The sequence below is a fragment of the Eleutherodactylus coqui genome, chromosome 5, assembly GCF_035609145.1.
Source record: "Eleutherodactylus coqui strain aEleCoq1 chromosome 5, aEleCoq1.hap1, whole genome shotgun sequence".
Taxonomy (NCBI): domain Eukaryota; kingdom Metazoa; phylum Chordata; class Amphibia; order Anura; family Eleutherodactylidae; genus Eleutherodactylus; species Eleutherodactylus coqui.
In genome coordinates, this window is record NC_089841.1 from 21,162,484 (window position 1) to 21,177,022 (window position 14,539).

General features: G+C 46.6%; 1 protein-coding gene across 1 annotated transcript; it reads left to right on the forward strand.

Annotated features, from left to right (window-relative positions):
* Positions 1-11,738: 11,738 nt before the first annotated feature.
* Positions 11,739-14,193, forward strand: LOC136627154 (oocyte zinc finger protein XlCOF7.1-like). Its single transcript, XM_066602090.1, has 2 exons — positions 11,739-11,867; positions 12,425-14,193. The coding sequence occupies exons 1-2, from the start codon at positions 11,739-11,741 to the stop codon at positions 13,697-13,699; spliced, it is 1,404 nt and encodes a 467-aa protein (XP_066458187.1). The 3' UTR covers positions 13,700-14,193.
* Positions 14,194-14,539: the final 346 nt, after the last annotated feature.

A 14,539-nucleotide genomic window follows, 5' to 3' on the forward strand; every position in this document is an offset into this window, starting at 1 on the left:
CCTGCTGTCAGCGCTCCCCCTCACCCCCTCTGCAGGCTTCCTGCTGTCAGTGCTCTCCCATCACCCCCTCTGCAGGCTTCCTGCTGTCAGCGCTCCCCCCTCACCCCCTCTGCAGGCTTCCTGCTGTCAGTGCTCTCCCATCACCCCCTCTGCAGGCTTCCTGCTGTCAGCGCTCCCCCCTCACCCCCTCTGCAGGCTTGCTGCTGTCAGCGCTCCCCCCTCACCCCCTCTGCAGGCTTGCTGCTGTCAGCGCTCCCCCCTCACCCCCTCTGCAGGCTTGCTGCTGTCAGCGCACCCCCCTCACCCCCTCTGCAGGCTTGCTGCTGTCAGCGCTCCCCCCCTCACCCCCTCTGCAGGCTTGCTGCTGTCAGCGCTCCCCCCTCACCCCCTCTGCAGGCTTGCTGCTGTCAGCGCTCCCCCCTCACCCCCTCTGCAGGCTTGCTGCTGTCAGCGCTCCCCCCTCACCCCCTCTGCAGGCTTCCTGCTGTCAGCGCTCCCCCTCACCCCCCTCTGCAGGCTTGCTGCTGTCAGCGCTCCCCCCTCACCCCCTCTGCAGGCTTGCTGCTGTCAGCGCTCCCCCCTCACCCCCTCTGCAGGCTTGCTGCTATCAGCGCTCCCCCCTCACCCCCTCTGCAGGCTTCCTGCTGTCAGCGCTCCCTCTCACCTCCTCTGCAGGCTTCCTGCTGTCAGCGCTCCCCCCTCACCCCTTCTGCAGGCTTCCTGCTGTCAGCGCTCCCCCCTCACCCCCTCTGCAGGCTTCCTGCTGTCAGCGCTCCCCCCTCACCTCCTCTGCAGGCTTGCTGCTATCAGCGCTCCCCCCTCACCCCCTCTGCAGGCTTCCTGCTGTCAGCGCTCCCTCTCACCTCCTCTGCAGGCTTCCTGCTGTCAGCGCTCCCCGGCTTCCTCTTCCCAGCGGTCTGGTCAGGTGAGGCCACTACAGTCTGCTGGGAGTTGGGGAGCGCTGATAGCAGGAAGCTTTTGGAGGATATGTGAGTCCTACTGTCCATCTGTGAGTGAGTTACATGCTCTGCCCTGATCACATGACTTTGACGTCATCACAGGTCCTGTAAGCACACTAACTCAGGTTAAAAAACCTGTGATGATGTCACTGTCATGTGATCACGGACGGAGCATGATGTTGACATCATCACAGGTACTTCATCCAGAGTGCTGTGCTGCTTGTGATCCCTGTTGTTTGGGATGAAAAACGTATGCAGCAGAGCTGTATGTGTGTGTGTGACATGCATGTAGCAGAGCTGTATGTGTGTGTGTGACATGCATGTAGTAGAGCTGTATGTGTGTGTGACATGCATGTAGCAGAGCTGTTATTACGATCGTGTGGGCAGGCAAAGCACGGGACCCACACAATCATGACCAAAGGGGACACACACGGGATTCACACCGGTTTCAGGCAACTGACCCTGTGCTACAAGGAGGAATGAGAGTGGCCCTACCTGATCGGGGACATTGCCCCAATAAGGGCAGCCCAGCGGTCTTCAGATCTGGGCCCTAGCTGATCCTAGGAGCCACGCACCAGAACAGAATGCATTGACATGCCAGATGACAGACCCAGAATACACCGCATACAAAATACAACCACTAGTAACAGATTGGAAGCTGAATATAAATACCAGGTATTGGTTGACATTTTGTACAAGATGTTGAAAGCTAGCAGGCCACTTCACGGCTCCTGGTTATACTGCTAGTCCCTACACTAACCAGGAGTCCAGCAGAACCGGACACCGTTCACACCGCACGCTGCAACAGGACACAACACAGATTGCAGGACACACAGCAAGCTAACACAAAACTGACAGAATTTAAACGTACAAACGGACATGAACCAGATCACACTGCAAACCTCACCAGACAAGCATTCATGACTGCTCACCTTAGGGGCCATACAGACTGACCAGGAGCTGGGTTTATATGTGAGCACAGATTCAGGGGATTGGCTATCAGAAAGTACCACAACCAGCCAGCTCAATCATTAACCCTGAGGGTGCGTTCACACGAACGTATATCGGCTCGGTTTTCACGCCGAGCCGATATACGTTGTCCTCATGTGCAGGGGGGGAGGCTGGAAGAGCCCAGTAGCAGAAACTCAGCTCCCGCCCGCTCTCTGCCTCCTCTCCACCCCTCTGCACTATTTGCAATGGGGAGAGGCGGAACGGGGGCGGGGCTAATTCCCGGGACTTAGCCCCGCCCCCGTTCCGCCTCCTCTCATTGCAAATAGTGCAGAGGGGCGGAGAGGAGGCAGAGAGGGGGCGGGAGCTGAGTTTCTGCTCCTGGGCTCTTCCAGCCTCCCCCCCCTGCACATGAGGACAACGTATATCGGCTCGGCGTGAAAACCGAGCCGATATACGTTCGTCTGAATGCAGCCTGAGAGTGCTGTGCTGCTGGAATCACAGTAGTACAACATGTCTCAGCAGCACACGTAACTGCTGTGTGGCGCACTGTGCCACCAGAAACACTTGCATTATAATTTCCTTACAATTGCTTGTTCTTTTTACAATGACAGATGTAACATCATACGTAGTGATAAGCCCCGCCCCCTGATGTGTTGGCACTTTGTGATAAATAAGGGGGTTTTGGGATACAGTTTGGGCACACAAAGTTTTGCCATCACTACCCTAGACGGAGAGAGTGCCCTCTAGTTACAGTCTTGGGTATAACATGATAGGAGATCTCTGTACTGTCCCCTCATATACCCTTTGAATAGTTATTAGAGCGCCCCTAGTTACAGTTCTGGGTATAACTAGATGATGGGAGATCTCTGTACTGTCCCCTGATATATGTATACATAGTTATTAGAGCTCCCCTTAGTTACAGTCCTGGATATAACTAGATGATGGGAGATCTCTGTACTGTCCCCTGATATACGCATACATAGTTATTAGAGCTCCCCCTAGTTACCGTACTGGGTATAACTAGATGATGGGAGATCTCTGTACTGTCCCCTGATATATCTATGCATAGTTATTAGAGCTCCCCCGAGTTACAGTTCTGGGTATAACTAGATGATGGGAGATCTCTGTACTGTCCCCTGATATATGTATACATAGTCATTAGAGCGCCCCGAGTTACAGTTCTGGGTATAACTAGATGATGGGAGATCTCTGTACTGTCCCCTGATATATGTATACATAGTTATTAGAGCTCCCCTTAGTTACAGTCCTGGATATAACTAGATGATGGGAGATCTCTGTACTGTCCCCTGATATACGCATACATAGTTATTAGAGCTCCCCTAGTTACCGTACTGGGTATAACTAGATGATGGGAGATCTCTGTACTGTCCCCTGATATATCTATGCATAGTTATTAGAGCTCCCCCGAGTTACAGTTCTGGGTATAACTAGATGATGGGAGATCTCTGTACTGTCCCCTGATATATGTATAAATAGTTATTAGAGCTCCAGTTAGTTACAGTCCTGGATATAACTAAATGATGGGAGATCTCTGTACTGTCCCCTGATATATGTATACATAGTTATTAGAGCGTCCCCTAGTTACAGTTCTGGGTATAACTAGATGATGGGAGATCTCTGTACTGTCCCCTGATATATGTATACATAGTTATTAGAGCGCCCCTAGTTACAGTTCTGGGTATAACTAGATGATGGGAGATCTCTGTACTGTCCCCTAATATACGCATACATAGTTATTAGAGCTCCCCGTAGTTACGGTCCTGGGTATAACTAGATGATGGGAGATCTCTGTACTGTCCCCTGATATATGTATACATAGTCATCAAGCTGTTAGCTGTCTTCTTTTTAAACTAAATCATCCCAGTTTTGATAACCTCTCTGGGTATTGTAGTCCGCCCATTCCAGTAATTACTTTAGTTGCCCACCTTTGTAACCACTCAAGCTGTGGTATGTCTTTCTTGAGTACCGGTGCCCAAAACTGTCCAGAATATCCCATGTGTGGTCTGACCAGTGCCTTGTAAAGAGGAACAACAATGTTCTCGTCATGTGACCTCTTTTGAGGCTGGTTGCTCCAGTTAACCCCTTAATGACACGGCCTATTTTGGGCTTAAGGACGCAACGAGTTTTGGTGGATTTTCTTCATTTATCAAAAGTCATAACTTTTTTATTTTTGTGTCAATGCGGCCGTGTAAGGGCTTGTTCTTTTCGTGGCGAACTGTAGTTTATCGGTGCCACTTTTGGGTACATTGACTATATTGTAAAACTTTTATTAATTTTTTTTTTATGATAGCAGGGAGAGAAAATGCATCAATTCTGCCATAGATTTTTGGGGTTTTATTATTTTTTTTTACAGCGTTAATCATGCAGCATAAATGACACAATCCATTTTTTCTGCGGGCCGGTACGGTTACTGCGATACCAAAATTCTTATTTTTTTTTTTTTAGGTTCTCACTTTTCTGCAATAAAAACCCTTTTTTTGGAAATCTTTTTTTTTTTTTTCCTCTAAATCGAAGCATTCAAAGTCCTCTAACTTTTTTATTTTTTTATGTATGGAGCTCTATGAGGGCTTATATTTTCCGAGACGAGCTGTAGTTTTTTTTGGTACCATATTGGGGTACATACAGCTCTTTTGATCACTTTTATGGTGTTTTTAGGGAGGCAAAATGCTAAAAATTAGCACTTTGCCTCAGTTTTTTAGCGTTTTTTTAATGCTTTTTTTTCCGTGCACAGTCAAAAGCATGTGCAGCTTATTGTACGCATCATTACAGATGCGACAATACAAAATATGTGCCATTTTAATTTTTTTTTACCTATTTTTATGCTAATATGAGAAAAAGCTTCAAAAAGGCTTTTTTTTAGTTGTTTTGAGTTTTTTTTTTTTTTAAATCTTTTTTTTTTTACACTATTTGTGTCCCCCCTGAGGGACTTACAACACTGCCCTGATGATTGCTATGATAAGGCATGGCAGGGCTACTGCCCTGCCATGCCTTATTGCTTATACAGCGATCTCAGGCACTGGCAACACAGGACGCCAGTGTCTGGCATCCTGTTGCCATGGCAACAGGCCGGGCTCTCTGCGATTATATCGCGAGAGCCCGGCAACTTCACAGAGGGAGCACGCTCCCTCTGTGAACCAATCCCATGCCGCGATCTACATAGATCGCGGCAGGGAAGGGGTTAACAGTGGGGGTCGCATATCTGATGCACCCCTGCTGCTGCAGCGGGAGGCTGGCTGTGACTGACAGCTGTCTCCCGCTGCGGGATAGCGCAATATCACGTGCTATCCCCAGGATGTAAGTTTGCGCCCTGTTCCGGAAAGGGGTTAAAGGGGTTTTCTCATTAGGAAAAAAATCAATACTTACCTATTCCTCCCCAGGCAGTCTTCTTACCTCATCCTCTCCTCATCGATCTTCTCCTGGCCCTCCAGTCCCCTGGGTCATGTCACCTCCAGCCGTCCAGATCCTCTACTTCCTGTTTTGGAGTGTCCATTAGCTGCAGTGAATGTTATGAGTGACGTAGGTTTCACTGCCTAGCAGGGAATGCTGAATCTTCTGCAGCCTGCTTTAGTGTACATTCGCAATATCTCATCGTCACGCAGTCGCGCTAAAGCAGGCTGCCGAGGGTTCAGCATTCCCTGCTAGGCAGTGAACTCTATGTCACTAGTGACTGGGTACACTGAGCTGCAGGAAGCAGAATGCCGGCAATGTGTGCTACGTCACAGGAAGAAGAGGATCCGGACGGCTGGAGGTGACATGACTCGGGGGACTGTAGGAGCCAGGAGAAGATCATTGAGGTGAGGATCTGGTAAGAAGACTGACTGGGGGGGGGGGGGGGGGAATTGGTGAGTAAGGTTTTTTTATTTTTAATGACAAAATCCCTTGAAGTTTACAGGCCACAAACTTCATGTGTTTTATTTTTTTACAAGATTTTTAGCCGCTCATGTTTTTCACACAATGCTGTTAGTCATGTAGTGGACAGTAGGAGAGAGGAGAAGGGACAATACCTATCGATCCCGCCTCTGTCCTCGATCACTCTGCAGTATTGCAAGCCTAAAGTCGTTAGAATACAGGCTGATTTATATGTAGCTTTCCCGGGCTTCTACACGCATGTGAAGCAAAATCTCAAATCATCCACCTGATCCGTTCTAACGCACTCCGGACCTCTGCAATACTCCTACAAATAAGGCTGCCACCACCAGCTTTGGCATTGGTAAACTGGAAGCCGAATTATGAACACAATCTTCACCGTTATGGTTTGTTGTAAAATGGACAAGGCTGACTTTTAAATTGCAGATTTAATCTAGAAAAGGCCTCGCAGTGCAATATATCTGATGTGTACAAAAAAATAAAAAGGTTGTTCACAGGACAGAAGAAAATACAGTAGAATACACAAGACAGATTTTTAAAATAAACTGGTGTAAATAAAAGAAAGATATCGGATTTGGATATTGGTCCAATGTTCCAATACATGCAGAGTCACTGAAGTGAATGGGACAGCCTTATGCTAAGGCGTATCTGTAGGATCTGACAATTTGGGGCCTGTAGGGTCCCTCATTATAAAAGGACCCTCAGAACACTCCTTACCCCGCCCCCTCTGATGTCACTGGAGAGTTGGGGTGGAGTCCTGTATTCCTGGTGGAAAATCATAATTCCCCGTTTTCAGTCATATCTCGGCGGGAAAGCCCCGCAAACGTGAATTTGGGCGTGGCATGTTCTTAGTCCTGATTTTGCATATGGTTTGAGCCCACACACAGATGGGTGCTCTGAGTCTTGGACCTCAATGCCTGTAGATGAGTTTTGTTCAGCTGGTCAGCCCGATTCTGAAAATCTAATTCATATCTGGCTAAGACCTTCATTCGCCCAAATATCCTTTATTAAATTATTTCTTATGTGAACTTGGCACCAGGATGCCTGCGTGAATCATCCAAGGTGCCAATCCATGCCAGCAGGGGCCTATTTAGCATCTCCTTGTCAGTAACCGGTGGGACAAAGGGCTTCCCGTCCTCCTGTAGATCGAAGGCTTGCCAGATACAAAGGAGAGGAATAAGAGATTAGAACACTGAATTCATCCAGCTTTCCCAGGGCCTGACAAATGATAACCATAACATGGAAGCTGAGATAGGCCCAAGGCCTGACACACACAATGCCTGACAGCCTGAAGTCTCTACACCACACTGGGCTACTTATCCAGGAAACTGCCATCCAGAACTCATTATGGTCAACGGGGTCTGTCCAGTACCTTATCCTGTGTATAAGAATAGTAAGTCCTAGCGGCTGAAGGAGCAGATCCCTCTGACCACCAGGATGTAGAATCCTCTGTAGAAGAATATTAAGTCCTAGCGGCTGAAGGACCAGATCCCTCTGACCACCAGGTTGTAGACTCCTCTGTATAAGAATAGTAAGTCCTAATGACTGAAGAAGCAGATCACTCTGAGCACCAGGTTGTAGACTCCTCTGTATAAGAATAGTAAGTCCTAGTGACTGAAGGACCAGATCCCTCTGACCAGAAGGATGTAGAATCCTTTGTATAAGAATAGTAAGTCCGTGCTGCTGAAGCAGCAGATCCTTCTGACCACCAGTATGTAGACTCTAGAGATAAGCGAGCATACTCGTCCGAGCTTGATGCATGCTCGAGTATTAGGGTGCTTGAGATGCACGTTACTCGAGACGAGCACCACGCGGTAGTCATCTCAATTAAACGAGCACTGACCATTGAATTCAATGGAGTCGGCAATACAGCCGACTCCATTGAAAGCAATGGGCTGCCGGCGAGCGTGGGATGAATTTTCGGGAAGGGCTTAAAAATATAAGCCCTTCCCTGAAATTCATCCAGAAATGTGTAAAAAAAAAATATATTCACCTGGTCCCAGCAGACGGAGTTCAGCCGCGTCTGGCCGGCAGTTCTCCTGAACTGCTTTCTGTAGTATTCAGCAGGTGGGGATTTAAAATCCCCGCCTGCTGAATGAGCTGCCTCTGATTGGTCACAGCCTCACTAATCAGAGGCAGCTCTCACTCACCCATTCATGAATTCATGAATGGGTGAGTGAGTGCTGCCTCTGATTGGCTCAGCGCAGGGACCAATCAGGGGCAGCTCTCAGCTGTCATTCAGCTGAGAGCTGCCCCTGATTGGTCCCTGTGCTGAGCCAATCAGAGACAGCACTCACTCACCCATTCATGAATGGGTGAGTGAGAGCTGGCTCTGATTGGTGAGGCTGTGACGAATCAGAGGCAGCTCATTCAGCAGGCGGGGATTTTAATTCCCTACCTGCTGAATACTGCAGAAAGCAGTTCAGGAGAACTGCCGGCCAGACGCGGCTGAACTCCCGCTGCAGCGAAACGGTGAGTATACATTTTTTTTTTATTTTTACACATTTTAGGATGATTTTCAGGTAAGGGCTTATATTTTTAAGCCTTTTCCGAAAATTCATCCCGCGCTCGCCAGCAGCCCATTGCTTTCAATGGAGCCGGCTGTATTGCCGGATCCATTGAATTCAATGGGCTCACATCGTTCTTCTCTGTTACAGCTGTGGCATAGGAGAACGATCTTTATGCTGACAGAGCGGGGGGGGGGGGTCTCATTCTTGCACTATTGTGGCTTAATAGTGAGACCTCGGAGCCCGAAATGCAGCCCTGCATGTTGCTCATCGCCTGCCCTATCCATTTCTGTGTTTTTTTCATGACTTTGGTGATTTGCTAAGATTTTCACAAATGAAAACCTTAGCGGAGCACCAGTCATATACAAAAATGCTCGAGTCGCCCATTGACTTCAATGGGGTTCGTTACTCGAAACGAACTCTCGAGCATCACTGAAAGTTCAACTCGAGTAACGAGCACTCGAGCATTTTGGTGCTCGCTCATCTCTAGTAGACTCCTCTATGTAAGAACAGTAACTCTTAGTAGATGGAGCAGATTCTTCTGACCACCAGGTTGTTGACTCCTCTGTCTAAGAATAATTAGTCTTAGTGGCTGAAGGACCAGATTCCTCTTACCACCAGGATTTAGACTCCTCTGTATAAGAATAGTAAGTCCTAGTAGATGAAGGACCAGATCCCTCTGATCACCAGGGTGTAGAAGATGCAATTCTTTGCAGGACAGGGGTGGGGCTGGAGTGCGCCTCCTGCAGGTTTATTTTGGTGGCCATTTGTATGACCTTCAGGATGTTTTCCATCTGTCATCAGGAATGTATTAGCCGTTCCTCGCTAGTGATATTTGTTATCTCTGTGACGGCAGCGTGTAACGGGTTTCGCTATAGAAGTGGTCGGCCTACTTTCTGCTACAGATTGGGCCCAGACGGGATAGGACGGTATAAACTTTATTGAGGTTTGTGCGGATTATTGGATGCCGCGATCCGGACGCTGGTAAACGTTTAGGTCGTGGAGTCAGTAAGTAATTAGTACAGAGAAGTAATTAGATGGGAATGGGCTCATCTTCTCACTCCTTTTCTGGAGGAGCCACGGGCATGGCTTGATAGGCATTCTGCCAGGACAACCCCGGGGCGTTACAGAGGGCCCCCGGCTGCCATGACACCTGCACGGCTCCCTGCGATCTCATCCCATTTAAATGGCGCTATCAGAATAGACAGCTTATCGGAGTTGGTGTCAGCCGCAATAAACAGCCAGCGCTCGCGCTGTATGGAGGGAGATCGCCGCGTTCATACATACCCCGACGCTGCAGGGCGTACATGTACTACCTATAGCACTAAGGGGTTAAAGGATTCCAGCAAATGTTTTTAGAAAATTCCTTATTAAATGAATTCCTAATAAAGTATTTCTAAGGTTCTCCCACATTAAATGCTGCTATTAAAAATCCTACTTGTCCCTCACAATACCGGCGCTCATCCAGCTTTATTAGCAGATATAATAGCAATTGTCGTTGGGCGGTGGGGATGAGAAATGGCTGCAGGAAGGGGTTAAAGGGAGGCTGTCCGGAGGATTCTGCTGCCCGATGTCACACATACATCCCAACACGCATGTACATTGCAGACATCTATATTGTGCGCTAAAACACCGCAGCGCTTCAGAGAAAACCCTGTAAAAAGCAGCTGAACTTGGAGATGTTGGTTTTTGTGGTTTTTACATTGGTTCATATTGTTTCCATTCAGGTCCCTACAGGACTGATTCATCAAAGATGGAGAAGGACAGAAACAAGATGGCGGAGAGTGTATTCAACCTCACCCTAGAGATACTCCTCCAGCTGACTGGGGAGGTGAGAGATTCTGATGATGTCACATTACATCATTCTTATCTATGGTAATAACAGATGATGTCACTGGAGAGGGGAGAGATTCTGATGATGTCACATTACATCATTCGTATCTATGGTTATAACAGATGATGTCACTGGAGAGGGGAGAGATTCTGGTGATATCATGTCATTCTTATCTATGGTAATGACTGATGATGTCACTGGAGAGGTGATGGACTCTGGAAATGTCTGTAGTGATATTTATTAATGTCTCCCCATACACAGGATTACACAGTAATGAGGAAGACCTGTAGTGATGACTGTCAGGCCCCTGTGTGTGATGGATGGGGAAGACCCCTGAGCCCAATCATGGGGCCCCCACTTCGCCCCCTGATACATGAGGACATCAATGTACAGAAGATTCTAGAACTCACCAACAAGATGATTGAGCTGCTGACTGGAGAGGTGACGCTGCAGGGAATGCTGGGACATTATACAGTAACAGCACTGGAGGCTTCTGGGTGTTGACTGTATATTGTGTTGTCAGGTTCCTATAAGGTGTCAGGATGTCGCTGTCTATTTCTCCATGGAGGAGTGGGAGTATTTAGAAGGACACAAGGATCTGTACAAGGAGGCCATGATGGAGGACCACCAGCAACTCACATCACCAGGTAATGGATGTATTTAGCAGGATCATATCTGGGGATGGGTGATGTGGGGCATGTGCCCCTGGTGCTTGTAGGCAGGAAGTGGGGTGTGGCCAGGCAGGACACTGTGCTAGTTGGATTAGTAGAGCCATTCACTACACAGTTGTTGATTAATGACAGTGTAATATCAGAAGGCCTACATATCACCAGTACACATTTAGGCCCCCGGCACATGGGCGGAAATTCCGCAGCAGGATTTCCTGCAGAATTTACGCCTTTGGAAGCTGCCATAAGATTGTGTTAGAAAACGCAATGCAATAAAACCGGGTATCCCCCCTCCTCTCATGCTTTTTGGGGGCTATTTTGTGACCTCAGCCGCGCGGATGGGGTGTAAAAAGTGGCACTCTGTGGGTTTCCGTAAGCTTGCCGAGGTGCGGCGGTCTCACACAGAAGGCGCTCAACAAGCTGCTCCTGGAACTGCATGAAGGCGAGCGTTCCCGGGGCTTCTTATAAAATACGTATTACAGGTAGCGGTCTGAGTAACACCGGGCTCATGTGGCCATATGTGAAATCCGCTTGCGGAGGCCCGCAATCTGTGTTTGTAGCGTGCAGTCTGTGTTTGTAGCCCAATAACATTTTAATGTATACTAATAAAGGATACATTTTAGATATATGTCTATTCTGTGAAGGGTCTTTTCCTTTTGGTTACAATAAACTTTTTCTGCCCCAGAGAATTTATTTTGCAGCATGACAGGGAAGTATGAAGTGTATAGGCTCCAGGGTCATACAAAGAAGCCATGGGGCCCCAGAGCAATACTCAGAATGCCTCCCTGCCCCGGCCTAGTCCTGGTCTGAGGTGACAGAATATAGAATTACTGTATGTACCAAGCTGTCTTATAGATGAGCAGTTCTGTATTTGCTGCACACCGTGTGTTACTGACATCCGGCTTCATGGGAGATTTTATATGAGTTCTTCATGGAAAACCAGAAACTAATGTTGGTGCAGAAATGGCCGAACTCCATCTGTATGGAATATACTATTCCTGTAGCTTGGGCTCGGAGATCTTCCGGGGACAGGAGCCCGGGGCTTGTGGAGGACTCTGCTGTAAATTACTCTTCATGACCCTTTTTCAGACCCCCCTGGACCCCCCATGTTATTGATGAAAACAAGAATTAGTTACTTGTAAGTCCCGATTCACATCTGTAGTTTTTGGTGATGTTTTCTGCACTGACAATCACTTGGTGTTTAAGTGAGCTGCAAACTAAGCGACTTCTAGGAGTGAATGACCCTCACGCCCTTGCTCTGCCAGGACTCGTGTTTGCATGGACAGACAGTTGTCCGTAGTGGCTCTTTTCAGTGATTATTCTAGCCACTGTGTAAAAGCACCCTTAGATGATGATTACCTTTTTCTCCATGACTTGTTATTTGCACAGAAATGTTATAAAATATCAGGATCATTTTAAGATCTATAGTATAAAAAAAAAACAACTTTATTCTTGACAGATGACTGTACCGGGAGCTCAGAGGGACGTCTGATATCTGCAGATTGTAAAGCAGAGGATTGCGGTATCACACAAGATACATATGAAGAACCTGCCATTATCCCAGATATCTCCTCAGCCCTTCACAGCAAAGATCCATCATCTGATCCTCTTATACAGGTCCCATCTTCTGATTCATCACAGACTGATAAGCAGAATGAATGTCACAGAAGGAGAAAACGTCAAAGGGCTGACAGAAAGGAGAAGCCATATTCATGTTCAGAGTGTGGGAAATGTTTTGCAGCAAAATCACTCGTTGTTAAACATCAGAGAATTCATACAGGAGAGAAGCCATTTGTATGTTCAGAATGTGGGAAATGTTTTGCAGTGAAATCAAATCTTATTAGACATCAAAATAGTCACACAGGGGTGAAGCCATTTTCTTGTTCAGATTGTGGGAAATGTTTTGCAGTGAAATCAAATCTTATTAGACATCAAAATGGTCACACAGGGGTGAAGCCATTTTCTTGTTCAGAATGTGGGAAATGTTTTGCAGTGAAATCAGACTTTGTTAAACATCAGAGAAATCACACAGGAGAGAAGCCATTTTCATGTTCAGAATGTGGGAAGTGTTTTGCAGTGAAATCATATCTTATTAGACATCAAAATAGTCACACAGGGGTGAAGCCGTTTTCATGTTCAGATTGTCGGAAATGTTTTGCAGAGAAATCACTCCTTGTTACACATCAGAGAACTCACACAGGAGAGAAGCCATTTTCTTGTTCACAATGTGGGAAATGTTTTGCAGTGAAATCAGACTTTGTTAAACATCAGAGAAATCACACAGGAGAGAAGCCGTTTTCTTGTTCAGAATGTGGGAAATGTTTTGCACTGAAATCACTCCTTGTTATACATCAGAGAACTCACACAGGAGAGAAGCCATTTTCTTGTTCAGATTGTGGGAAATGTTTTGCAGTGAAATCATATCTTATTAGACATCAAAATAGTCACACAGGGGTGAAGCCATTTTCTTGTTCAGAATGTGGGAAATGTTTTGCAGTGAAATCAGACTTTGTTAAACATCAGAGAAATCACACAGGAGAGAAGCCATTTTCATGTTCAGAATGTGGGAAATGTTTTGCAGTGAAATCATATCTTATTAGACATCAAAATAGTCACACAGGGGTGAAGCCGTTTTCTTGTTCAGATTGTGGGAAATGTTTTGCAGGGAAATCACTCCTCGTTAGACATCAGAGGATTCACACAGGAGAGAAGCCATTTTCTTGTTCAGATTGTGGGAAATGTTTTACTGTGAATTCACATCTTGTTACACATCAGAGAACTCACACCGGAGAGAAACCGTTTCCCTGTTCAGAATGTTGGAAATGTTTTACTCGCAAATCACATTTACTGCACCATCAAAAAGTTCACACCGGAGAGAAGCTATTTTTTTAAACCTGTCTTGTCAAACTACAAAAAAGGTATAAAAAGTAAAGAGACATGTCATACACAAGAAAAGGGAAGCAATTCAGAGCAGTAAGTGATGAATAAGAAATGTATGTAATTACCGATAAACATCCGTTATCCGGAAACAAATATAATCCAGATAACCCGCCTTTATATCAGCCGTGTACATAGAATATTTCACACTGATACATATAACTGCGTCTCTAAACTTGTTTCTGACTGTTCATAAAAGTTTACTTGTATAACTTACATGTTTGTGTTTGGGCCGATCTTTCTTCTTCCTTTAGATGATGTTTTCACCACTGAGCCCAGCAAGGGCGTCTCCCCTCCATCTCATCACTATAGGGTCATATACTAGGAAGAGTCGCACACAGTAATATACAGCTGTGATCACATGGGAAAGGTTCTACAACTTCAGTGTAACATATCAGACTTTACTTATACAGGACTATACAACTTGGGGCGCACAGCCCGATAAAACAACCCCCTACATGTTTCACACTCAGATGGGCTCTGAACACTCCAGATTTCAGGAGAGCCAAGAGTTTTATACATAAGTGACAACTTGGGAAATCTGGTGCGACATAATAGTCCATATCAGGGTGCAAACATTTACAGATCAGGTAGATACTGCCAACAGGAATACATAAGATCTTACTTAGCCTACAAGCCTAACAGAACCCGGGCACACATCTCCGTAATCCAGTAAGACTCACGTAGGAAAGGTTTTCTGTGCCAATCACCTCACTGAGAGGGAGGATTAACCCTTAGAAGACATATTGAATCGGTTTTGGATGAAATGTTGTGATGTCATTCAGGCAATATGGG

Bases quoted from the DNA above. Each gene is read 5' to 3' on its own strand.
- LOC136627154 (XM_066602090.1), top strand. From the start codon at position 11,739: ATGGAAAACCAGAAACTAATGTTGGTGCAGAAATGGCCGAACTCCATC. The intron at 11,868-12,424 runs GTAAATTACTCT...CCTCTTATACAG, and splicing joins GGCTTGTGGAGGACTCTGCT to GTCCCATCTTCTGATTCATC.